The sequence below is a fragment of the Pocillopora verrucosa genome, chromosome 1 (assembly GCF_036669915.1).
Source record: "Pocillopora verrucosa isolate sample1 chromosome 1, ASM3666991v2, whole genome shotgun sequence".
NCBI lineage: Eukaryota > Metazoa > Cnidaria > Anthozoa > Scleractinia > Pocilloporidae > Pocillopora > Pocillopora verrucosa.
In genome coordinates, this window is record NC_089312.1 from 29,213,622 (window position 1) to 29,239,662 (window position 26,041).

The 26,041-nt window shown below is 36.6% G+C and overlaps 3 protein-coding genes across 3 annotated transcripts; 1 reads left to right on the forward strand and 2 right to left on the reverse strand.

Annotated features, from left to right (window-relative positions):
- Positions 1-221: 221 nt before the first annotated feature.
- Positions 222-8,103, reverse strand: LOC131780839 (T-complex protein 1 subunit beta). The gene is made up of 17 exons (XM_059097432.2): positions 8,018-8,103; positions 7,859-7,927; positions 7,517-7,582; positions 6,902-7,013; positions 6,194-6,270; positions 5,577-5,816; positions 4,781-4,856; positions 4,574-4,674; positions 4,381-4,446; positions 4,153-4,214; positions 3,887-3,990; positions 3,672-3,763; positions 2,959-3,115; positions 2,235-2,338; positions 1,585-1,684; positions 922-1,063; positions 222-620 (listed from the first exon to the last, which is right to left on the reverse strand). The coding sequence occupies exons 1-17, from the start codon at positions 8,018-8,020 to the stop codon at positions 590-592; spliced, it is 1,602 nt and encodes a 533-aa protein (XP_058953415.1). The 5' UTR covers positions 8,021-8,103; the 3' UTR covers positions 222-589.
- Positions 8,104-8,244: 141 nt separating this feature from the next.
- LOC131780910 (ras-related protein Rab-21) lies at positions 8,245-13,624 on the forward strand. Its single transcript, XM_059097537.2, has 8 exons — positions 8,245-8,512; positions 9,970-10,029; positions 10,299-10,354; positions 10,612-10,663; positions 10,772-10,835; positions 10,931-10,985; positions 11,559-11,647; positions 12,070-13,624. Exons 1-8 carry the CDS (start codon positions 8,384-8,386, stop codon positions 12,213-12,215), a joined length of 651 nt encoding a protein of 216 aa, XP_058953520.1. The 5' UTR covers positions 8,245-8,383; the 3' UTR covers positions 12,216-13,624.
- Positions 13,625-14,239: 615 nt separating this feature from the next.
- Positions 14,240-25,976, reverse strand: LOC131780896 (glutamate-rich WD repeat-containing protein 1-like). The gene is made up of 14 exons (XM_059097523.2): positions 25,861-25,976; positions 24,993-25,115; positions 23,877-23,929; positions 23,243-23,320; positions 22,536-22,604; positions 22,044-22,158; positions 21,628-21,713; positions 20,180-20,347; positions 19,734-19,777; positions 19,166-19,304; positions 17,667-17,791; positions 17,122-17,193; positions 16,226-16,427; positions 14,240-15,165 (listed from the first exon to the last, which is right to left on the reverse strand). Exons 1-14 carry the CDS (start codon positions 25,883-25,885, stop codon positions 15,061-15,063), a joined length of 1,404 nt encoding a protein of 467 aa, XP_058953506.1. The 5' UTR covers positions 25,886-25,976; the 3' UTR covers positions 14,240-15,060.
- Between the last annotated feature and the right edge of the window lie 65 nt (positions 25,977-26,041).

Here is a 26,041-nt window from a genome sequence, read left to right on the forward strand (position 1 = left end):
AACGAGTCAAACATGGACGGACTATGAAAGGATTATGCGGATTTTTAACCGCACTGTACAAAATGCGTGCTCCACAGCTATCGGTCACTACGCTGACTCGCAGGAAGCAAGCCAAACTTTTGAAAAAAAAAAAAAAAAAAAAAAAACCGGCTGTTTTAAGTCGCGCATGCCCACAGTATGGTGGTGGAGGGTCATTTACAATAACAATCTCCACCATTAGACACACTGAATATTCTTTTATTTTTTTTTTTTATTGCTTTATATTCTATTTTGCTTTGTGAAGAGGCAACCAGGGAGCATGCTAATTTGAAAGTGAGCTGGTTATGTTGTGATATGATTCATATATGGTAAAAAAAGAATCTTTCACACAGAAGGAGAAATAATATTAAAGAAACTCAATCCACTAAAAATGTCTCTTCTTTCCATGCCGTTCGTTTCGAGTAGTGAGCATTTGTGCTCACATTCAACATGGTGATGCAGCATTGTCGCAAACTGACACCATTTAAAAACAGAATCATCGTGTGCTCAAACAAGTATAGTTTAGTCCATCACTGTCAAGGGGAATTTAAACGCTTCTTTAGCACAACATCTATGGGTGAGGGTGGTCATCTCTCCTGGGTCTGTGAATAAAGAAAGAAAATCCACATGAAAACGTGATAAACTCAGATGTACCGTCTGTTACTCGCCCAAGTCATCGTTATGTCCCAACACTTTCAATCCAACTATTCACTAACTGAAATGATCGAACTCATGATGTTACGTTAATTGAGGTAATCCGTAGTCAGCGCTAAACGTGACAGTTCAAGCTTGGGAAGACAGAAAACGTCAGCTCGGCCACAAATTTGCATGACCCGGAAACATATCGATAGTATTCAGTTATTACTAATGAGGCAAAAACGGAGAAATGGGACAGGTTATTACCGTGGAGCGGCTTTGACGATGTTGTCAACCCTAACAATCATTTCGGCTGCTTCTGCTGCTGACGCCAGGACTTGTTTCTTGACCTGGTAGGACTCAGTGATACCCATCTCAGCCATGTCCCCAATACTGCCCTGAGTCATGTCTGAACACAATAAAAGTAAGTTTCTTAAACTCTGTTCTTTCGTTCTTCAACAATTCTGCTCCACTCGAGATGAAATGCATCCCAGTTTAAGTATGAGTTAATGAAACTACTGGTTGTTGTTTGTCATTTTCAAATGACGAAGCTAAGGTTACGTTCGCAATATGATTATTCCGCAATTCGCGGTGTTTTTTTTAACTTACTAAGGCACCAAACAGACATTAAGGCGATATCTGCTGCTTCAAACATCCTAATTCCACAATAATATTTTCAGTCATCACTATCATGCTTAGAAGAACTAAATTAGTAGGAACTTGAATCTTCATGTTACCAATCAGTCAGTTGAGTCCAACTACAAAGGGGAAAGAGTAAATATTACTGAAGGGAGTTCAATGACTGGCCCACCATAGGTGGATAAGGGCACTTGAACAAAAATAAGGCACTTGACATATATGGAGATTGCAATACTGAGAGGAAAAATACAAGTATTATCGAGCGTTTCAACAGAAGCAAGTAATACTTACCCAAACCATAGGTTTTCTTTCCTTCTGTGTGAGCTGCTCGAAGTTTTGCCACCAAATCAGCGCTGTCATACCCAGCATTGTCAGCTATCACGGTGGGCAGCTAATGTGTTAAACAGAACGATACATTATTACACTACCACCTTGATTCAACAAATCACTTGATGTAAAGATCACATTGCCCATTACATTAATGTAATTAGATGTGATATTACAGGGCGACTACACCTACCGAGGTAATGTAAAATGACCAATTTGATAACAATGACATCTACATCACTTTTATAATGGTCATACATTGCTTTTTGAAGCGCTTTGATGACAAAACACTAGCGATTGCTTCACCATTCTTTAACGTAATTGCTGGCATGCTTTAGTCCATAGCACTAAACAGCACCATTGAATCTCGTTGGATCTCGGATCACTTTTTGTTTTCAAGAAAGTAATTGATAGTTCTATGTGACACCCTAACAGTCCATAGAACAGAAGTGTCCTTTTGTTCCCCCCCCACCCTCACCCCCCATGTCATTTCCTTGCTTGCACCCCTTTCTACCTGAGTACCTTGAATAGACTTCATTGTGGAGAGTGTATATTTTGAATTATTTTTCAGCTTGTACAGTTTTTCTTAACCTATACTCAAGTATATAATGTACCTGTCTCAATGCAGCTGCAAAAGCTTCCATAGCTGCAGCTTCTTTACCAGGAGTCTTTGCAGCAAGCTGTGAAACTGCATTGGCCATCAACATTTCTGAGGCACCTAACAGGTCAGGTAGTAGAGGGTCAACAATCAATTGTAAAGATTGAATATATGGCTAGTATTTTTCAAGATACACAAACCAAGATGGACATTTACAAGTTAGCTCTGCTAAGAAACACAACCACTACCACAAGCAAAAACAGTGAAGGGTAACCTTCAGCATTTCAAGATGTTGCTATTGTTAATATAATCAAAACTATAACAAAATTATCTAGTTTGATTGGTCATCAGCCCAATTTGTGCACTAATAAGACAGTGTAGGCATCATGCTTGTAATTGGACAGTGTAAAAGGACAGTTAAAGGGAAAATTAACACATCATGCTTGTGTAAGTGGACAGAATGTGCCATATGTGCACGATGTTGTCTCGCATTTTGCCAAGTTAACTGTTGTTTTATGAAAATGTACAACTGGTGTCTAGTTTCTCAAATTTTGTCATAGTTTTGATTAATTGGTAACAGGACTTTGTGTTGTCCAATTCTGTCGGTAATCATAAATTATACTCCACTGGGTCCTATTACCATTATAAATTAACATTGGTGGGACTGACTAGTGTACACTGGTAAGAAGCCATTGTAACAAAGAGCTTCCACTGAAGATCTAGGACTTGACTAATCCTACCTCCTCCACACACTGTTCTTGTTTCCTTGACAGTTTGAGTGAGAACACACAGTGCATCATGAAGTGACCGATCTGCTTCATCCAGGATCTGCTGTGTGGCACCTCTGATTACTATGGTGCAGGCCTCATTAAGCTTACAGCCAGAAAAATGAAGCAACTACAATAAAAATACAATATTAAAATAATTTAGCAAAGAGAACAGATCTCAGGCATAATGCTAATCTTCTTCTTTTTTTTTCCTGAACAAAACTACCAACTATAGAGTCCACCTTTTGTCAGCCTTGATTGACAAACTCATTTCTCCATCTACAGAGAGGTTCATTTTAATTGTTTGGGTACAGAGGAACCTAAAGAAGGTTCTTTTACCAGCTGGCAAAAATAGTTATAAAAAAAAAAAAACCCAAAGGAATCAAATGAGTGGTCAAGTAAAAATGTGTTTTTCATAGTCAAATGTACAGTAGTTCGTTTGATGAGCAAGTTGGTGAGTTTAAAGGCAAGATGTATCAAAACAGTTTTAAGTGGATTACTTAATATATGCTACGGGTTAATTATTTGTAGTGAGTGCTAATGGTCCATTTAGTTCTGGCATCATGGGTGACATCCATTTGCCTTATTTTTTCCAGAAGTAAATGATCAACATCACTTGATATATTTCAGAAGACTGCAGTAAAAAGTGAATCCTTCCAACTAAAAACCAAATAGTGAAATCTTACCTGGTCTTCACCGATCATAACCTCTTCAATCACTTTACATTCCCCAAGTTTCACAAGCTCTGGACGGCCAAATGTTGATACAATTTCTCCACCTAAAAATATAAATAGCTGATTGAATTTTATCAACAATTTATGAATTGACCTCTACAGTTTTCAGGTACAGCACAAGTGAAGCAGTATAAGTTTAATGAAGAAAATTATTAAGGTTTACCTACCTAATACCAAAGCTAATCTCTCAACACCTTCAAAATCAGCATGTTCAATTGCCATGACACCAGCATCAGCAAATAACTGCTCTGGATAGTTATAGATAAGTTGTCTAAGAAAAAGAAAACTCAGTAAGTTCATCTCCCATACCACTTATCAACTGTTAGTAACAGTTTTGCATTTTACTTGAACTAACGATCCAAAAAAAAAAACCACCCATACATGTAATTTTGTACATGTGTATACCCATGTATGCAAAAACTTCAACACTCACCTATTAATAAAACAAGAAATATCGTGCTTAAGAATCATGTCCACTTTTTCTTTCATCTTATGCTGAGGAGAAAATTGCAACATGACAACTAATCAATTCCCATTTAATTTATTTTTATAAATATTTTGACAAAATGTAATAAACTTTGAAAAAAGAGAGTACATAGCACGCAGAAAGACTACTTCAGTCTTCCATGCTAAAACTGAACCACCAAACGAAAAAACTAACCTTTTCTGCAAGCTCTAGTTCTTCTAGCTTTGCAGTTGATTCTACCCTCACTCGGGAACCAAATACCTTTTGAAAGACAACTAAAAGTTAGTCTATGCATCTAGAAACTATAATGTTCACATAAGAGATTGGTCCAACCAAAGAAAAACCTCTCTATAAAAGGTCATCGGGCATACATTGTTCCATAACTCACCTTGATTTTATCTGCATCCATTGAAGTGTTTGCAATGAGGATCTTTGCATTTTCTATTCTTTTTGGTTGATTTACACCAATCTTCTTGTCAAGCAAAAATCCTGTTATGATAGTGAAAAGCATGAATTTTTATTTTCAAAAACCTTTGATTCATTCAAAAAATTATCATCACTTATCAAGATTGGCATGTTATTGACTACTACATACCTTCATCCAAGTATGAGTCAACCAGGTTTCCACCAAGTTTTTTGATGATCTGAATGGCATCCAAGTTTCCACTGCCCTGAAATTTCGAGAAAAACCAGACTTCTGTCTACATCAAACCACATGTTTCAAATGTAATCACTAATCAATGAACACTGACAAGAAATCCTAGACAAATCATTAACAATTATCTTATCATGACCAACCAATTTACTACAGTCCCAGTACAAGTTAACTATGCTTGTCACTCAATATACTTTACTAGTATAAATTATGAAATATGACAAGTAACAACTGTTACAATCGATATCTGGCATCCCTACAATCTGGTATCCCCTGGCAAAAACCATTAAGGCATCTGATTGGTTGACTGGCCATTGCCAGCTTTTTAACTTCCTACCATTTGGAACTCTTAACCCATTAACACCCAAGATCTCATCATTAATACTCCTTACTGTGTGCCATACAATTCTTATGATGCTAGTACTGAGAATTTGGTACTGGATCAACTAGAAATCCTCAAAATTTTAAATTTTTCTTTATTCTTGTCACCTGTTTGATTGAGATTGTATTGTTATTGTAAGGAGAAAATCTGTCTTGGTCACCCATGGGAGTTAAGGGTTAATCCTAACCATTCAATTTGATTGAAGTTTACACAGAGTTTTCATTTCACACAGATATACTTACAACTTCATGTTAAAGTGATGACCCAATCAATGACAAAAATGCCTTAATCAAAATTGGAAGTACCAGCTACATCTATGAATTCATTGCGACATATCTGTAGAATTGATTTTACCTTAAGTCTTAACACTGCCTCAACAGCAAGAGTTGCAAAATGATCTCGATGTTGCACCAAAATTTTTGAGCTAAGTGTTGTTCTTGCAATATTCAACAAGTCCTCTTTAAATTTTTGCTCATCACTGCTGTGATCAACAGCTGCAGCCTCCAAGGCCTTCTGAGCAACTTGTACAGCTTTCCGCCAACCAGACACAATAATCTGGGGATGTACTTTACATGACACAAGTTTTTCAGCCTCCTGATATAGAACACAGGCCAAATATTAGTACAATGTTGCAAAATTTACATTTCAGTGACACCAATGTGAGAAGAAAGCTGAATAGTCTTTGTCATCATTACTATTGTTGTTTTTGTATTTTTCTAATCAAATATATCAAAACATATATTTGTTGGAAACAAAGAATAGTAATTCTAAAACTTCAATCTATAAGGGCAGTGCTCATAAACTTGTCTGTAAGATAGTTGGTCATTCATACCATCTTTGTTACAATGTAATGACAAGAGTCAATCTAACAGGGCATAATGTTGTCTCTGTTCACAATTATTTTAATTTAGATCACCTTATCTGATTCAAGACCTTAGTTACTTATAACATTTAATACTTGCACACCATACCCGCAGCAATTCACAAGCTAGTACTGTCACACTTGTTGTGCCATCCCCAACTTCATTGTCTTGAACTTTTGATAACTCTAATTAAATGGAGAACAAAGGAAACAAGAAAGACTACTTGCAAAAAGCACACTGTCTGGATTACAATGCTGTGGAAAGGTATTCTATCATCTGGCAATAGTAGAACCCCTCATTCCTCCTTAGTTGTGGTTTTGGGTCAGGTCAATTGTCTTCTCTGAACAGATGAGCCACTCTTTATATTCAAATTCAGTAATATATAGATTTAGCCAAGCCTAAAAGCAGAGCTCGCATTTTTTTCCCCACACATCTCAAGGACACAACACCTTGCCCCGGCCAGGACTAGAACCCGGGTTGTCCAACTTGGAGCCCAGTGCACTGACCACTGAACTACTGAACAAAGCTGTGGCATTAGTGTGCCCGTGGTACAGTTGACCACACATGTTAAAAGTAGCATCTTGTGCAGTCGTAAGGTCATACGGTCGTATGGTTGTACATCCAAATCTTTTTGGCTTGATGGGTTACTACTATTTTGTATAATTATGGGGCTACACTCTGCGAGCTCCGCTATTGCGCCCAATTGAGTGTTTGCCATGCAAGGGGTCTGACAGTTGTTTCTGTCTTATGATGTCATATAAATTTTTAAAGCTACAACCTTCTTGAATAAGTTTATTATAGAACTACCTCACTTACCCACAAGAATTTTTGCAGCTGGATTATCAACTCCAATGGATTTTAGGATTGTTGCTCCGTCATTTGTAACCTGAATTTCTTCAGCCTTGCTAAACGACTGTAGAATTTTGTCCTGAGAAGTAAATCAAACACAATTAAAGCCAAGAATAACTAGCAAAATCCACAAAACATAGCATGTATGGTACAAAGGACGTAACATAGTGTTTCTTTCCAACCATTTAAGCTGAAATGTCACATTAATTGTCTCACAAATAATTTGTGAGCTCCAAACTGATTAACACCACCCAACAGAGAAATAACAACATCCTTTATTGTGATACATTTTTAACCTGAAAATTGAGAGGGTTTTTTTAGAGGTTAATGCCGAAATACGAAGAGTGGAACTGGAAAAGTAACCAATACAAAAGTGAAAGATTTCCAGGCTTTAGGGCACTCACTTATGTATAATATTTTCACAAGATCGCATGTCACAACTGTTCGTCTCTGTTTAAAAGTTTGTTCATTACAATGAGATGGAGCAAATTTAAAACTTGTGGTAACAAGAAGAGAATAACTCTATGATCAAGGTATAAGCATGAGAGAACACAGATTGCAAAAGCATGTAGTATACTCTACCATTCCTTTCGGACCAAGAGTGCTCTTGACGAGATCTCCAATAGCTATAGCACCAACAAATGACGACTGAAAATAATCAAGGAAAATGTATACAATGTGCTACTGCATCCACTAGTCAACACGATTGTAAGCCATCAAACGCTGGGTGTGCCAACACATTTGATTTGACAGATTTCTGGCTTCATGCGAGAGGAAACAATTATCAAACGTAATCTTGTAAGATTTGTGATTTAAAACAAATATACATACACTGGACAGCAAATTAGCAGCCACATAGAAAAACTTGAGTACGTTTGGCGAATAATTTAAAACAAGAAAGACAAATCATATTTCTGTGCTTACAAGACGAGCTGTTTCGGCTCTTTCCTCTTCGGCACCTTGGTTAAGAATCTGAACTGGGTTGAGGGAGACCTAAAATATAAAAAGTCGTGCACAAGAATAATCAATTAAATTTCCTCACTTTGAGTGCAGATGAGAGTCAATGAAATAAAAGAGAATTACCATTTTTGTACAATTTTACACAAGCACGTGTGGCTTCTGTAAAAATTTGAAGTTTCCAACGCTGTTGAGCCTGCGTTAAACAAGCGAACAGTTACATTTACATTTTTCTTCACTTAGGCTGAATTGGAGTGTACCAACGAGGCCCCGAAGAGTTACGGAGTGTCCCCGAGTTTTTCCGACGATACTTCCGCAAACTACGATTAGTTGACGTCAGTGTCACGAGGATAATTTCGGTACTTGTCGGTGTTGTAAGATTGAAAATGGAGTCCGGAACTTAATTGTAAATCCCAGTAGAGGAGCATAAAATACCGTTTTTTCTTACTTCTGATCAAGATTTAGGTTTCAACGAGATCACAGATCGTGGGAATGGCTTCAGCGTCGCGTAAAAACCAATTCAAAGTGGTTTTGCTAGGGGAGGGCTGCGTTGGTAAGACGTCCCTTATGCTCCGATACGTACAAGACAAGTTCAACGATAAGCATTTAACTACCTTACAAGTAGGTAACTTTTTGTGTTACGTGTGTCGTAAACCTGGCCCAGAGCCATCACATGATACAGTATATAAGATTTGGAAAAAGGGCATAAATTAAAGAGTTACTTAACTTATCATATCATAGCTCTTTCCAGTCAGACTGGAGACCGGCCCATTTCTTCACACGATTCCTGATATCAGTACTGAATGGACAATGTCTTCTGTGTTTATGATGAGTTAAGGTGTTGATGTATCAGTTTAAGAAATATTTAGGTAATTGAGAGTATTAGATTATTTGGACATATCATAAAATTGAAATTTGTGTGAAATAAAGGATGATCGACAACTTTGTGCTGAAGTTACTCCTTTATTACTTCGTACAAAACGTATAATTCTAAAACAGATGCTTACGTAAATACGATTAGTTCCTTACATTTCATAAAAAATTCCAACCAGAAGTTAATTTAGTTACAACTAAGGGATTTATATGTTGGAGCTTGCTTTGATCTATTTAAAAGAAATTGCAACATCAAAACCGAAAAACAACCGGATGTGAATGTGCATGTTATGTATGGACTTACATCGAGTTAGGACAGAACAAGAGACTACTAATTTACCTGGCTACCTTAGTATTCTTCATTTAGGAATGTAAGGGATATTTTGCACCAATAAGTGATTTCCTTTACTTTCTCTTTGATAATAAAATCATTGAGAAATAACTGTGAACAACTTCATTTTGAGAGTGTTTGAATATGTATGTTGTAAACATGTTTGAAAATTTCTGGAATTTTCTCTGCAGACAGAGGCTAACCTGTTATAACACTTCAGACATGTAAACATTTGTGAAAAAATTTTGAGTAGTTAAAGCAAGTCTTTGAGCAGATGTCACACTTTCAACTTACAGTCCTTTTAATTTGGACAGTAGAAGTACATGTAGCTTATTTAAAGGGGTGAGCAATGAAAAACCAGGACACAGGAGGTACCATGCTGTTTGGACACATTGTGGGTCTAGGGCACAGTGATTATTCACTGCCTGTAGACATCACTATTTATTGTTCCCTTAAAATTGCAACATGAACAACCAAATTGCTGAACACCATAGAGTCACAAACCACACCACAGACTGGGTTGTTGGACAATGTTTCACCTACACAATGGGGAACTTCAAAACGTCTTACTTTTGAAAGCAGGTTCATTAACTTAAAACCAACTCCCCTCAACTTACGTCCAACCAGTTCACAACATTTACTCAAACTTACCAAACTGAAGGACTTAACATTACTCACGGATCAAAACCGAAAAATTAGAGCTGATTTATAATAAAGCCTTCTCTCACCCAGATAATGAGACTATCAAGACCATGTTATAATAGTTATTAAATGCTTTCATCTTCAGAACAAAACTTGGCACATGTGATAAACCTTTTTGTTGGTATGCATATTAATAACTGAAGTGAAATATTGTCTCATTGTTTCTTTTAAGGCATCATTCTTGAATAAAAGATTAAATATAGATGGGCAAAGAGTGAACATTGCAATATGGGTGAGTATATTGATTCAAAGTTAACACACTACCTGTTGATAAAAGGAGTTAGCATAGCTATGAATTGATTTGATTGATTTAATTGTTGTAAGTTTATAAGGAAATTTCCAGTTATTCCAAAACTCCAGAGAAAACTTAAAATCAAAGACTGAGTCCTAGACAAGAATAGGCTTCAGACTACAGTATTTTATAATTTTTGAGTGTTGGAATGTCATAACATAATGCCCTGTTATCTTAAATCAATTTCTCATTCATATATCTATCTATAGGACACAGCAGGCCAGGAAAGATTTCATGCTTTAGGACCAATTTATTACAGAGATAGGTAGGGAGTCAACATACTTTTGGAGTTTTCTGTTGTGTGCTTTATATAAAAGTAGCTACCAAGTATTGTTGTGAGGTGTCTGGTGTCAAGTAGACCACAGAGTATGTCAAAATCATTTATGTGTATTTCCTTTAATAGATCATAAGAACTAATTGGAATGCGTATATAACTCAGACCATTATATTATCGCTAAGTTATAATTGGGCTGATCTGAACTGATTATTTCTAAGTTGGTTTTTTTTTTTTCATTTTTGCAGCAATGGTGCAATTCTAGTTTATGATATAACAGATGAAGATTCCTTTTTCAAGGTAATTAAAGTCATGATGTTACCTGACTGTTACAAATGCACAGTGTAATGAATGTTGTTGCATTTATAAATTAATAATTCAGCTGTATATCTTTTGTATGATAAACAGGTGAAAAACTGGGTCAAGGAACTTAAGAAAATGTTGGGAGAAGATATTGCACTCTGCATAGCAGGTAATAATGTCTACTTGTAGTTCTTGTGTGTTGAGATAGATATCACCTCTCTTGATGTACCCTATATTGATATTTGATCATTATCTTTATAATAGGAAACAAAATTGACCTCGAAAAAGACAGACATGTGGAGGCTTCAGAGGCAGAAGCGTAAGTTTGTTATCTTAAGGCTCTTTATTGCTTTTGTTACCTTCTAAGAGTCAAAATTTAGGATACTGTAGACACCAGCATATAAGCTGCACCAGCAGGTAAGCCACACCCCATGTTTGGAAGGTGGATTTTTAAGAAGGTTGCTTTTTATTTGGGTTACATCACCAACATTGAACACAGATAACACTTTGTATCATAGCTTATAACTTTAGCTGTATTAGTAGGGACATCATGTCCACTGACTTAGACTTATAGCTTAGTTGCCAAGCATTTGATCAGGGGAAGGGATACTAGACACAACTAGCTTCTGAAATGTAAAATGTTCATGGCAACACACAGCAAGGTTCCTTGTTGGTAACTTTTAGCCACTCAAGGATGCTACACAATATTATCAATATATCAGCACCTTCAAAATGCACATGAAGGGGGTGGAAACCCTTTGTAACTTTAAAAAAATAGCCAAGAACAGGAGAGTAATCAAAGAAACTGAAAGTGAGCTTGTAATAATTTTGTCTTAGATCATGATAAACAGGTATGTTGTAAATCACAGATCTTCAATCATTATAATTCCAGGTATGCCAAGACAGTAGGGGCAAAGCACTTCCATACATCAGCAAAACTTAACAAAGGTGTAGAAGAAATGTTCTTTGAGCTTGCAAAGCGTAAGTGTTATTTTGTACTTTAATTTCTAGCCATATGATGAATTCCTCCCTAAAAATATTCACAAATAGTTTGCTACTTTTTCAGGTGGTTTGTGTATCTGGAAAATTGTAACCAAAAAAATGTAGTGTTGTTCTTCTCCATTCGTCACCTTTTTTTGTTCCATTTTGGTTAATTCTTGCCTCCCTGGTATTTATCCTTGCTAAAAACATGAAAACCTCTCCTTTAATGTTACCTACTTTAAAAAAGAAATACTTAAAGTTTAGTGGAATTGGAATTTGTCATGAGTTTGTCAAATGCCTGGGGAAAAAAGTTCTTGCACCATACCTGTGGTTGTAGACTGTTAATGAACAGTTAACTTAACTTTAGTGATTGCATCATGAGCACATTGCAAGTGGTATTAATTACGGTTTTTTCCTCAAAGAAATGTTGGAGAGACAAGAAAAAAACGAGGGCAATCGTGATGGAATACCTGACAGAGGAAATAGCAGGCGGAAGAATGTGGTAATAGTTGATGAACAACCCCAGCGACAGAGCAGTAGTGGTTGTTGTGGTGGAGGGGGATCATAGAGTTTATCATGTGCAAACTGTGGTTTGCATTATCAATCAGTTCTCTCTCTTGTCTCTGTAATATAGAGCTTTAGATAAGGTAAACGATAGTTTATCAACAGGTAATAGTGTGGAGATAATGTTTTGCAAGGAGGAAGTGGTCTGACCCCAAGTTTGATAGTCCTGAGAACCATAGATCTTTATAATGTTTAGTGCGGAAAAGGACAATTTAATATAACTATTCCTTGTATCAATTATTTTGTCTTTCTCAGTAACTAATTGCCTGTCACTTCTTTTAAAGCTGGTAGTTATAATTTAGCAATAGTTCTATTATATTTACCCCAAACTTCTTTGGGGTATTTGGTATTTGAATACTGTACTACAGGTGCAGGTGTAAATTGACAAGCAATAAATATTAATCAAGTTGACTAATGAAGTGCCTAAGGGGTTGAAGAATTAGACTGACAAACTGTTAAATGGCCTGTTTTCTCAAATGATTTAAGCTGTCAAATACATTTGTATTCTGAGAGGATAGTGAATCTGGCTTTTTCAAACGTGAAAAGACGAGATGACCTCCTGAACCATGTCATATCTCGCCATGAAATTGTAAGAGGGTGTATGACCCAAAGAGGTGCATTTACCTTGTTTTTAGCTTAATGGGCTCACTTATTAATTAAAAATAAAAGTGATTTTGTTCTGACAATATACTTCAAGCTGCGTCTAAATGTAGTAATAGGACAATCTTTTCTATTTTATAGCTATGTAACTTGTGGTAACTTAGTTGACATATAGTGGTTTTGATAACAAGTGGCAAGGCTGCAGCTATAGCCTCCTTATCACTTTCGGTTTATTGTACATTCATAACAAAAAACCACATTAACTAGATTGTGTCAATCATGAGTGATGTTCAGTTGCATATTTTGCACATCTAAAAGATAAATTATGCCAAATGCAGCTGACTCGTTAGTGGTGAGATCAGATCTGGATTGGAAAAGTCCTTTTTTTGATATAATTGGAATCAAAGAACAGGCATCTCTCTTCATGAATGTATGCCAGTGATTTGAGATTTTGAAAGTTGTTATACTTGGCAGGACTGTCAATAAGGGCTGTACCCTTAATGTTACTGGTGAGGACGTCAAAAATATTGCTGTCATGTTACACTTCACCACATTTTACACTGCTGTGGGTGAAAATCCTCAGGTAATGGCTGCTTCAAAACTTACAGCCAGCTCTGCTCTGTTTGCTGTCTAGTGGGTCTCTCTAGTTTTTTTTTTAATTTTTTTTATGAGGTAAATGTTTTCCAAGCTTATGTGAGGAATGTATATGAATACAATATTTCAGCAAAGATTGCACAAGTGGTAATATTTTGGTAGTCTGATGGTGTGAAGTTTTGTAAAAATGAAAATTACATCATGGAGAATGCAAGTTAAGTTACTTTGTAATTCTGAGCTTGGAGTTTTTACTGAGAAATTATTATTAAGTTGTGCATGCTTTCTTTGTCTGATGATTTTGTCATTGCTTGCTGTAAAATCACCCCAGTAATTTTGTCCTCTTTTTTGTATTGAAGAGTCATAATCTATATTAAATTACAATTTGTTGTTTCTATTCATCTCAAGAACAGGATAACCTTTTTCATTGAATTTTAAACTCCAAATATCAAATTTCTATGTTTTGATTGGTTCTCTCAACTCCAGTTACCAGCTCATATTCCTAGTCACCTTATATGGAAATACATTGTGCCAACTGTTGTGCAGCTGTAAAAGGGCTCCAAATATCCAAACGTTCAGGATTTACAAGTAATGAAATTCAGTTAAAAAACAATTATTCCATTCTCACTCGTTGGATATGAAACTGTTTACAGCCACCTCGGCACTATTTACCATCTCATATCCAATGCCTTCTCAAGGAATAATTGAGTTCACACTCTAGAAACCAGCCTGGTAGCCAGGTAATGTATGATATACATTTCAAGGTATTTAGTCACTGGAATTTTACCCCAGTGTTTTCTCTTTGCCCTTGGTAAAAAAATCACAAATTTCTCTTAATCAATTTCAATACTTTTAATTTGTGTCATTCTATACAGCAGTTTTGTATTCATAATGAGACAAGCAAATTATAAGAAAAAACTTCATACACATCTTAAAACTGTTGATGAGAGCTGGCAATTGCAAAGTCCTTTCTTCAAAATAGCACTCAAGTTGCTAAAAAAAATCGAATGCAATTCACGGCAGGTTTGTACTTTGCGACTGGCTTATCTATGCTTGACGTCGTAAAACCTTAACTACGAGAAACCTACAAGAAGTTTCAACTGAGCTCAAAAAAATTATAAAAAAATTTGGATGCCCTCTCACAGACACGTCAATCTCCTGTGGAAGTTTTCATTGATTATGTATCCAAACAAGGAAACCTCTGTAGGTCCCTTAAAAATTGCCTTACGATTTTGACAGCCTGTCCAAATAGAGATCAAAGCTTGTAGACTCTGATAAAGTGGACATAAACAGAGCTTTCATCAAAAGCGGGTTACCGCTGGTCTACCGCCGCCCATCAGACCTTACCGCCATCTGTTGAGCCTGTGAGCTGGCTCGTACTTGGGTTTTGCCTTACGACCCCTATTCGGGCACAGCAGTCCATAAAACCATCGTCAGCCGCTTATGGAAAAAGTTATTGACAACCCTGCAAATGCTAGTTCCATTGACAAAGGTGGTTCTACCACTGATATTGAAGGAAGTTCCAGTTTTCAGTCAGAACAAAGCCCAGCCCGAATACCTCGTCTGAACAGGAAGTAAGTTTCCAGCGATCCTCATAAACTAAGACAGGTTCCTTTCGTTCGCAACAGTACAGCAAAGGACACGAGATCGTGCTAGCTTTAGACACTAATGGTCTTGAAGATATTGAAGCCACATTCAGCCGTACTTATTAACACACCTGGAAGCTGGGGATGCCAATGCACCTCTTTAATATCCTTTTGGCCCTGAAATTTAAATAGTAAAAAACCTAAGGGCACTAATCACTGCTACCAGGAACATCTGTGATATACCTTTCCCCTAAGGTAAGCCCCTCGCAAGTAATTCATGCTTACATTGGCTTTTCTTCACTCTGAGTACGACGTTGATTGAGGTAATTAAGTATTATCAATGGAGTTGATAACATAAATTGGCCACCGTAAAGAGTTTCAAAAGCGGACGGTTCGAGCGTTAGCCCTTTGTTATTCGCTCTGGCGAAAACGTCAGCTTTTGAAACTCTTTACGATGGCCAATTTACGTTATTAACTCATACTTAATTACCCTGTGTACTCTCCCACCGACGCAGCACCACAGTTTCCTTAGAAACGCACCCCCTTTATTACGATGTTGATTAGTTTGGTAGAATTGCGCCACTTTCATTAACAAGTCATGTCTTTCACTCGACTAACCAATCGCTATTCAGTTACGGGCGTTATCCATTCTCGACGCCAAACAAATGTATCAAAATCATTCAAAGTTCCCATAAGCTTTTTAATACGTCTCATTCTTTTTATTCCGATCAGTTTTTGTGACTGTTTTGGTTTGGTTTTGAAATTGGCTTTAAGACGCTCAACCGAAGAGTGCTCTACCGACAACTACCCATTCAACTATGAGCCCTCCTAAAACCCGTCAAGAGAGGTTTACGAAGTTGTATAAGCCCACGGGTAATAAGCAGCAGTTTACGGTATAGTAAAACGACAGAAGAGCTCTATTGCACGACACGAAGTTCAATTACCACTTCATTGCATCGCAAAACTCAGTCAATCAGACAAACAATCAGACAAGCGATTGGTTGTTGTATTTTATTAACGTATCCTCATAGGCTGGGGAAAAGATGCGATTTAGTGCATATAATGGTGCGATTCGTGAATAAAGTGCATTGATGAGAGCCAATCAAATTATAAGGATCACTAGTGATTTCAAAATGGATGTAATAAGATGAATAATACTCATGTATGAAGATCAATTATTCTGCTTGCACGGAGAAAACAAGCCTTAGTAATTTACACTTCACTCATCATCACTTACCATATGAATGAATAGTAATTGCGGTGGAACATCTAACTGCCTTCCTTTTCCGTCAGCCTCGCTGTCTCTTTCTACAGCTAAGTCCCATAGCGTGACCTGATCGTCAGAGCCAGATGCCACAAACACTGAACTGTCTGTAGGATGCCATTCCACTGAGGTGATAGCACCTGTGTGATGCTTGAACATTGCTACCGATACACCGCTGAGGAGACACAAACACATGGAGAAAAATGCAATAAATGATTTTAGTTCAGAAGTAATACTCGATCGTACACAGGGTCGTCCGGGTTACGGTTGACTTGTTCACCATTTAATTCCTGAGAGTGACAATAGGATCTACTTTCCCCTCACAGTATCACCACTGAATCAAACATTAAGCTCAGGAGAATAAAGGAAACGATCACCACATAAAGAGGCTCCAGATCGTTAAACAAATTCCCCATGTCAGTAACACAGGAAAGGCACACTTATCAAGTCACTTTTTCGGATAATGACTTTCTCTTTGATTTTTTTGGGTTTTAAAACGTCAGTCACTAACATCTTTCAACGACAGTACTCCTTTGAGGGAAATTCTCCCACAGTAAGCGGATAGTCGGTTTCAGGCGTTCATTTAGTAAAACGGAGCAATATAGTATACGAACTTAAACAGCGCGATGGTGGCAGAGGAGAGAAAAGACGAGAGAGGTTTGGTTTACTAACTGAACGCCTAGATTAGGAGAACTACGTGATTAACAGACACATGTAATAGACAGACCTATACGAGCTGAGAGTAACCAAACCCTCATAACCATACTCATTGCTCCAATACATCCTATTTAGAGCAATTTATTTGAATAATGATCGTGGAGATCTTGCGAGTAATTGAACAAAATCTTTTAGAGTAAAGTTAATTTTACCTCTGGAACTGTCGGAGATCCCAAACTTTTAAAACACCGTCATCACCTCCCGAAGCAATAAACGGTTCATTCCTGAAAAGAAAATATACAGATAGGAATCTTTAAAAAGTCTGTATTTTTCCTGTTTTAGTTTTAGAACGGTACGCGCTTTGTATTATCAACTTTCAGAATGATTAAATAACGACAAAAGGCATGAGTTCCAAACAATTTTCTCTAGTTTTCGGTACTTAAAGCTTCCATGCTTTTGAACTTATCACAACACCGTTTTGTTCTATAAGTTGCCGTAGCGACCAATGATAATTTGTTATCAATGAAGAAAAGATCTCTACTCGACAAGACATTGCCTTCTACGTCGTAAAAAAATACTCATTGGCTACTGACTCTTTGAACAATAATCAATTGTGTGTGCAAAGTAAGCCAGATATGATCGCTGTATAATTAATACAAACAATACCGGGGTCACGTGCTTCAGCCTAACGTTCTAATTGGTACTTTGTTTTGTTTGGTGCCTTTTGCTTTGCCAGGACAATTGCGTCGACTCTGACCTGTTCCAAGAAATCACATTCACATCAGCGTCATGTGCCTGCGTGGTCAGCATGCAGGCTTTGGTGGGTTTCGCTCTTGCGTCCCATATTCGTACCGTCTTGTCCACTGAACATGAGGCAAACACCTGAAAGATCGAAAAATAAGAGAACAAAAATGAAGAAGTTAGGTTCAAGCACTTTTCCAAAAACTCAAGGTATCCTATCAAATATGCAGTGCGATGCAATTTTCAGTTTGGTGTCGCATATTATTATGGGAATGCGTAAGCTTCACTTCTCTACGCTCTGATATGGTAAAAAAAAAAATAGCACCACCTTCATGAACGATCAGAAACAAAACTCAGACCAACCGCGATTAATTGCGACTTGGTTATCAGTATTTCCTATCGTCTACATATTATGGTTCCTTGTAGGATTTAAGTTCGTGCTAGAGCAATTAGCAATCGTTAACAAAAGTCAGTAAGCGCTCTCTTAATGGTCATAGCCTGTTTGCAAGCTCTCTCGTAGGATACGGGCGGAAGCCTCTGGACAGCTTGCTCGCAGGCTAATTGGTTAGGGAAGTGGCAATCTACGACGATTAGTAAATTCTGCATTCCTGCGCTTCAAGCAGTATACTCTTCTTACTTCAAGTCTCCATTGCCCTCTTGTAGTATTTTCTATACTATTTATTTGGTTTCGGTCAATTTGCCACCACAACAAACTCGCCACTACCGAACTCGCCACCACCGAGAGTCAATTCGCCACCAATGGCGATTTGACTCAGGCGCTACATTTAGCCTCTCGTTTGAAACTTACATCAAATGAAGCTAAGTTGTAGTTATAGTTTATTGGAAAATTTGAAGTGCGAACGAATACGGCAAAAGGAACTCAAACGTTATGTTAACCATTAAATTAAATTAAACATGTTGATATCACGAAGATTGACCAGTCTACGCACGGGGAAACCAGAGTGATTTGATTTTCGCCGATGTTTATGAAACCTCATGCAAATTACATCAAATGAAAACTAAGAAGTAGCAGTATATTGCGACATTACAAGTGCATACAAATAAAATACAGCCAAGTTTACAGAAGACGGACTTGGCGTCCTTTCTTTGTGTTAAGCACAAAGAATGTCGACGTGACCCTAAACAAGAGTTTCGTTCTTATAAACGCAAAAGTTCGTAATTAAATCTAATGAAACTTATATCATACGAATGATTAGATTTTAATGTTTAAATCATTTTTGGTTTGATGATACTTATTGTTTCATTTAAGAAGACAACTCAAAAACTCGGGCTTCGTGCTTAATCACGAGTTCCAAACACCAAACACCTCCTATTTCCTGGTCCTTGTAACCCGTGACGAAGCGCTCCCCCACGTTTTTGACATATTACGTCATAAACAGCTTTTAAACGTCGAAAGCTGTGATAACTGCTTACAGCTTTTGGTTTTACATGAATACACCGAAAAGCGCTCCCTGATCTCAGCTAATTACGGTAAGTCACACAGTTAAGTCTTACATTCTGTTCATTGGGACTCCACTGTATATCTTCAACAGAGTCTGTATGCGCACTGTAAGGTCTCTGGTCAACATGCCATGAACCGCCCTCCACAGGTGACCAAAGATGGATATTTTTCCTACAATCTCCTGTTGCTAGTCTGTTTGAGGAGACAGATTATCAACAATTAAATGTAAATGTAACGCAAGAAAACACGATCGTAAATACTCTGATAAGCTCTCCGGTGAATTTTAAAATTGCCAGCAATTTTCGTTGAAACATTATTGTATCGTGCTTTTAATTAGCCTGTGTACAGCCACACATTGTTACTGCTTAGTAAAGACTGTACTTTTAATGTGACTAACTCTGGCCTTGGGAGATCAAGGTTGCTCTTGACTAACTGTTTATGGTCTAGGTTTGGATACTTTAAGGCAGGCATGCATAATAAAATATCCCAGAGGCTTTACTGAGCAGAGAACAAGCTGCTACTTTCCCGTTTCATATTGCAAATGATCTTATTTGTTTGCTACAATGACAAAAAAAAAAACCTTCAAGGTCAGTGAGTTATTGCAATGCTTCCTGGCCATACCTTCCAGGAACTGTTTTGGACCAGTCCAGAGCAAACCCTTCAACCTGGAAAAAAGTGAAGTAAGCTATCTTAAATAACAAACCCTAAAGATATCACACACGACTTGCAGCTATCTATATTACCCTGGACACTTGATAAATAACGTATCATTAGGTTCCTAAACCCTACATACACTCACGAAGCAGGAAAGGTGTCCATATCTGAAGCTGACTACATACTTCAACAAACAAGGAGGTATACAGATTTTTTATCAATAAAGGCATTGAGATTTAAATTAATTTTGCAAAAACTTGTGCAATGAAGATTGTACAATTACAGAATAGAAACAGTCAAATTGATTGAGTGAATCTTGACACCAATGAAAAATATTTTGTTCATGATTAATCAAAGGCCACATACATAATTGTATAATTTATAATAATAAACAGATCTTCAGTCAAACTAACCTGATGACCGTCAAATGTAAACAGTGCCTTGATATCTTTTGAGTGGGATGCCTCAGCAGATATGGATGGATTATCAACTGAAATAACCTGCTGTGATATATCCCAGATGTGAACCTTGCCCCTCTCAGACCATGTGGCTACAATATGTCGGTTAGGAATTGGTGAATGCTGAAATGAAATATATCATAGATACTGTTGGCGAAAAAGAAAAACCAACATGAAAACCATCATGTAGCCCAAAAAATTGCCAGATGATAAACTTGGTAATAATGTACATGAAAAAATTATGTGTTTCTGATTGGCTGAAAATGAGTGCATTCTCTGTAACATGAGTGAAAAGTTGTAAAACAGGTTCAAATTTCAAATAGTGTCCACACGCTTTCAAATTTTGTCTGTCCTGACTTTCTGCAATGTTTTTTCAAGTACATTATTAACAGGTAATAACATTATTTCTCTTGCAATTTGGTGTAATAAGCACTTATAAATTTTTCAAAGAATAAAAATTAATTGCACTTGCCCTATGGGCTCATGCAATTTTGTTGTCTTTGAAAAATTTGCTCATGCTTATAAAGATCAAATTGCACTCAAAATCATGTTATTGCCCAAAATACATATTATTAAACTCACTGAACATAGAAAGTAAGTGGTGTATTCAAGTTATCCATAGCAAAGACTGACTACAACTGTTGTTCAAAGGCAAGAAATGAAGTGACTAAGTTCATTCCAAAAAAGAGCACATCTACATGTACCTCCTATGCATGAATGTGAAGGAAAGTTAAGTACTAATTAACCTTTTGCACCCCTGGTTAAAACCATGATCTAACACCTCAGAACCACTACTACATTAACACTCAAACCTCCCCTTACTCAACCTCCACTTTCTATGCAAGCAAACATGATTCTGTGCATGAAATTTATCAAGTATGAACCTACATGAACAGGAAGGTCTTATTCACTAACATGGTCCTTACAACGCAGTTGGCAGACAACCCAAATTCAGAATTGGAAGGTCTAAGGTTTGAATCCCCCTAAGAGACTCTTGTATGCTTGTGACTTCTTTCCTTACAGATAGTAAGATTTACTCGAACAGACAACAAGGAAACAAATAACAGGGTCTGAAATAATGGTGAAGTGTCTGTATTAGGCAAGTTATATCATTTTGGAGAAGAAGGTTCTTCCCTTGGATAAAGCAAACTGCCCAAAATACTGACAAATCTCTGTAGCATAGTCTTTAAGTTTCTTTTGTTTAGTTAGACATAATTTTGCACTTTGATTAAAGTTCAGTTGATGTTTCAGTTAAATAAAATTAATCACATTTTGATTGAATTTTTAAGTACATGAAGTGTTTTTAATGAGTCAAGAATGTTCATTTGGCTTCTTGCTTGTTCCTTTTTAGTCACAGAATCAGATTCATAGTTAATTTGTTCATAAATAGTTAAAATTCTTACTCTGATTCTATTAACTCCACCAGTGTGGTTAAACATTGCTGTGTCTAGATCTGGTTCTTCATCCAAAAGCTCATCATCAGAATCACCTGCCAAAAATAAATACTCTATAATTCATCAATTTTCCAGGAAAGTTTGTCCATCAGCCAATAAAAACCTGAATTGACTGCTATCAATAATAGGTCACTCACAAACAAGTAGACAAAATATGAAGAAGTAGATTATCATGGGTAAATGCACCTTACACCTACATTTCATCTGAATATTCCCTATATTAAAAAAAAAAACTTGGTTAAGAATTCAATGAGAAAAGATCTCTTAATAAACTGAAGCCCCATATTAAATGAAGGCTTCTCTTATTCTATTGCTTCACTGTCAGTTCTTTAGCACAACTTATATTTGCACCCAAATCAACTTACTTTCATCATCACTTGGGGACGTTTTGTCCAACTGTGACATCTTCATGACTATAACATGATTTTGTTTCCCTGGTGGTGCCTGTGTTCCAGCCACAATGTATGCTGTCATTGGAAACTTGAAAACAGAAAGTGCAAGATTAATGTGAAAGCAATCATAACCAAAAATCAAAACAAGATAAAAAAGATTTTTGTAATAAGTATACAAAGTTTTTGTGTTCTATTCCATTTCAATATGGAAGAGCTTAATTTTAAACTTATGCAAAAGTTTGTTTCACTTTTCATGAACCAGAGGGTTCACGAAGTGCACATAATAGGTTTTTTCTGCCATTAATAGAATAAACCATAACTAAGATAGCATAAGAAGATTAAATTTGAAATCTGGGTACAAAGCCCTCTGTTTATAATGCTTCACCTCCATGTAAGGTCAGATGTGGTCATTGGACCAAGTTTGCAGCAGAAAATATTCCCTTCTATACATGATCTGATTCTTACCTCTGTTCTGGAGTCTCCAAGGCTATCTGGTATTACATCGAAACTTAGACAAGGAGCATTTGTTTGAGCCTACATCAAAGAAACAATCAATTAAAAAAAACCATGATAACAAAATGTTGGTGTTGGCAACATCTACTGAGCAAAATCCAAGAACTGCATTATATCAAAATCCTTTCATTTAGATTTAGCAATAATTTTATCATCATTTGTCTCACTTGCACCCATTTATCACACCCACTGGTACAAAATGCCAAGATATGAGTATTTTACTTGACCTGGCTTGTACAGCTACATTGTACCGGTTGGCCTACACAGCTGGTAGTTTTATGGGCCTTTATGGCATTGTGTATGCTAATAAGTATCTTCTGCCCCAAGGCTCCGGCAGTTTCGTCTTTCAGCTGTGAAGGCTTAATACCAGGAAGGTTTTCATTTGGCATCTGAATTTCCTGGCTAAATTTTGATGGCAGGAGCTACTAAATTTCGTATTTGAATGAAGAGAACATTCTTCTGTCACTTTTTGTCCAGACACTACTATCCTAAAATTCTGAATTAAAAAATTCATGTACATTGGAGAGAGGAGATATTTAAATGCATGCAAACAATGAAGAGGAATAAATTGCAGCTGTTGAAATCTACACTGTAACAGTCTCCTGCAATAGCCAGACTGTCATTCTACTACATGCATTCAAAGGAAACAGGTCACTTACAGCATGGTACATTTCATAAGCAGAACTGTCATATGTCAATTCATCTCCATCTTCCATCTTATCACCAGGAAGAAATACCTAACACAGTTGAAAGAGGAGGAAACACAAAGTGCTAAAGGCATGCATACATTTTAATCAATGAATTTTAAGTCAAAATGATTATAAACTATTTTATCAATAGTCAAACAAAAATACATGAATAAGATATAATTGTTTCATGTTGTTGAGAGGTAAATAAGTAGTAATTTATTCTGAAGTTTCATTTTCAGATGTTCTTTGAAATACTTCCCTCTGAGGTTTTCAATTAATTTGGGCAAACACATGCATGTATGAAAGTATGAAATACTCTTTTGAGTATTTGTGTCTGATATATTCTTTTCCTTATTAATGTAATTAAAAATCCCAAGTCAGATATTAATAATTTAGAGACATTTTTTTATGCTTTGACCCAATTTTGGTGTCTATCATCACATGGAAATTTGCATGCACCTAAGCTGCTTACTCAACCATTACCCACTAGTGACTTGCCTTCTTGAAAAAAAAATAAACAGAAAAAAAAGAAAATAAAAATAAAATTGTCTGCAGATAGAAACAGTCAGCACTATTCAAGGGATTTAAATAGTGACATACTCACCTTCGTCTTTTCTCCCATTTCCTCCCTCTTTGATTTGGATGTTTTCTTTTTTCCTGAGTTTAAAATTCATTAAGTTAAATATCCCTACAAATTACCCTCCATTATGAAGTTATTGTATTGCACATCAGAGGCACAAGATGATCTTCATCAAAGTGTGGTACAAGCTTGATCTTCAAAATATATACCTCTACAAGAAAAGTTTAATTATTTGGCTTGTGCTTGATCCTGCTCTGAACTAGTGTAAGAGGAATCACCTGGGCTACACAAGGAAAAGGTAAAATCTGCTTGTAAACCAGAGGGCCTATCTTACTGGAGTTTTTCCTGATATGAGTTGTATGAAGGAGTGCTGCTTCTCCCCCCTGAACAAGATAGCAGTGTACTGCAGGTTTACTTTCTGAGTAAAACTCAGTCACTCATATCAGGAAAAACTCCAGTAAGATAGGCCATCTGGTTTATGAGCAGATTTTACCTTTTCCTTGTGCCAGTTGGCAGTTTACTAAGGAGAGTGGAAGAGTACATATGCACCCATTTAAAAATCTGAGCAGTAAGAGGTACTGTTTGAGTAGGCATTATTGCACAAGAACACATCATAGTGGATCCAGCTGGCCCAGGGGGCCTGAGCATGGATCTTTCTTTCTCTAGCTTAGCAATCCAACCACCAAACAAATGGAGTTCTCACCCTGAAGCTATTAAACAAATATCTAATCCATTTGGCTATAGAGCGCTTTCTATTTGAATGTTATAAAACCAAAACAATCAAAACAACCAATCAGATGAAAGGAAAATGACATGAGCAGCTAATAAGAGTCAAAGGATAAACTTGCTAACTACTTCTATATGGAAAAGTACAAGTGACTAAGGCATGATTGCTCTCAGTTTTGAATCTGATTGGTTTAGAGACTGTTCTGATTTCTCTGGACCAAACAAAAGGCTAGGTAGAGCAAAATCAAATTAATCCCAGATGGTACATGTATTTGACGCTCAACTTAAAATTTCTAAATGATATGCTTTTACCAATTAAAATTTGGGTATGTGAAGAAAAACAAGGACCCAATCAAGAAGAATAATTAATATAAAAGGCCCAGTTAAACATAAGTACAATACTGGATTCATCACCATTAGCTGATGGTATGGATTCTTCAAATTGCTCATCATCTTCAACTTCAATAGCATCATCACCATCATCACCACCTCCCTCATCATCATCATCATAAAGTTCCATCTCCTCCTCAGCAGAACCTGATTGGAAACAACATAAATTGCTTTCAATTATTTAACCATAATTACATTAACAGCAAGAACACTGGTCTTACTTTTCAGCAGCATTCGCCAAAGCACTTGGGGTTTTTTATGGAAAATCTTGTTTACTTTTATACTGATTGGCTCCCTGAACAGCTAGAAATGGTTTTATTCTCTACATCACACTATTTTATTATTTATAGATGAGCCTGCAAGCCTGTTAAGTTTCCTTAGAAGTAGACTTCATCAGCTCAGCCCTTGCTCAATTTTCAATTGTTTTTTCCACAGAAATTATCGACATTTGCAACAGTAAAGAATTTCTGTTGGTTGATTGATTATTTTTATCTAATAATTGATACAATCAATATCAATCAACTGATCATAACTGATATTACTAATTTTTTTAACCTTTTAAGTCCCAAGATCTTAATGTTAATTCTCCCATCTAGCTGCTAAACATGTCCTTGCAAATTAAATCAGGTACAAGAATTTGGTGTCACATCAGGATAACAACTTTTATCTGAAAAAATTTGAATATCATCACTACTGTTTGCTAGATATATATATATGGATATTTTAGGGTGCAGTTTCATGTTAATCACTTCTAGGAGTTAAAGGGTTAAATGAAATAAAAAATGGAAATGACTGATTACTACGTCATTGGTTAGCTGGAATCTTTGTCGCTGTTCTCTTTACAATATATTTCAAGGTCAACAAGAGAGGAATTTCGTATTGATATACACACCCTCAATGCTCCCTTCGTCCGCCATTTTACTACAAGATGTTCTTCAACTAAATAACTTCAAAGACCTCACACCTGCACGTGTCGTCAACAGACCCATGCACCGTGTTGGTAAAAAGGTTACAAATGATTAAATGAGGCTTATATAAAGTATATCCTTCGACTGAGACACCGCTGAATTGGT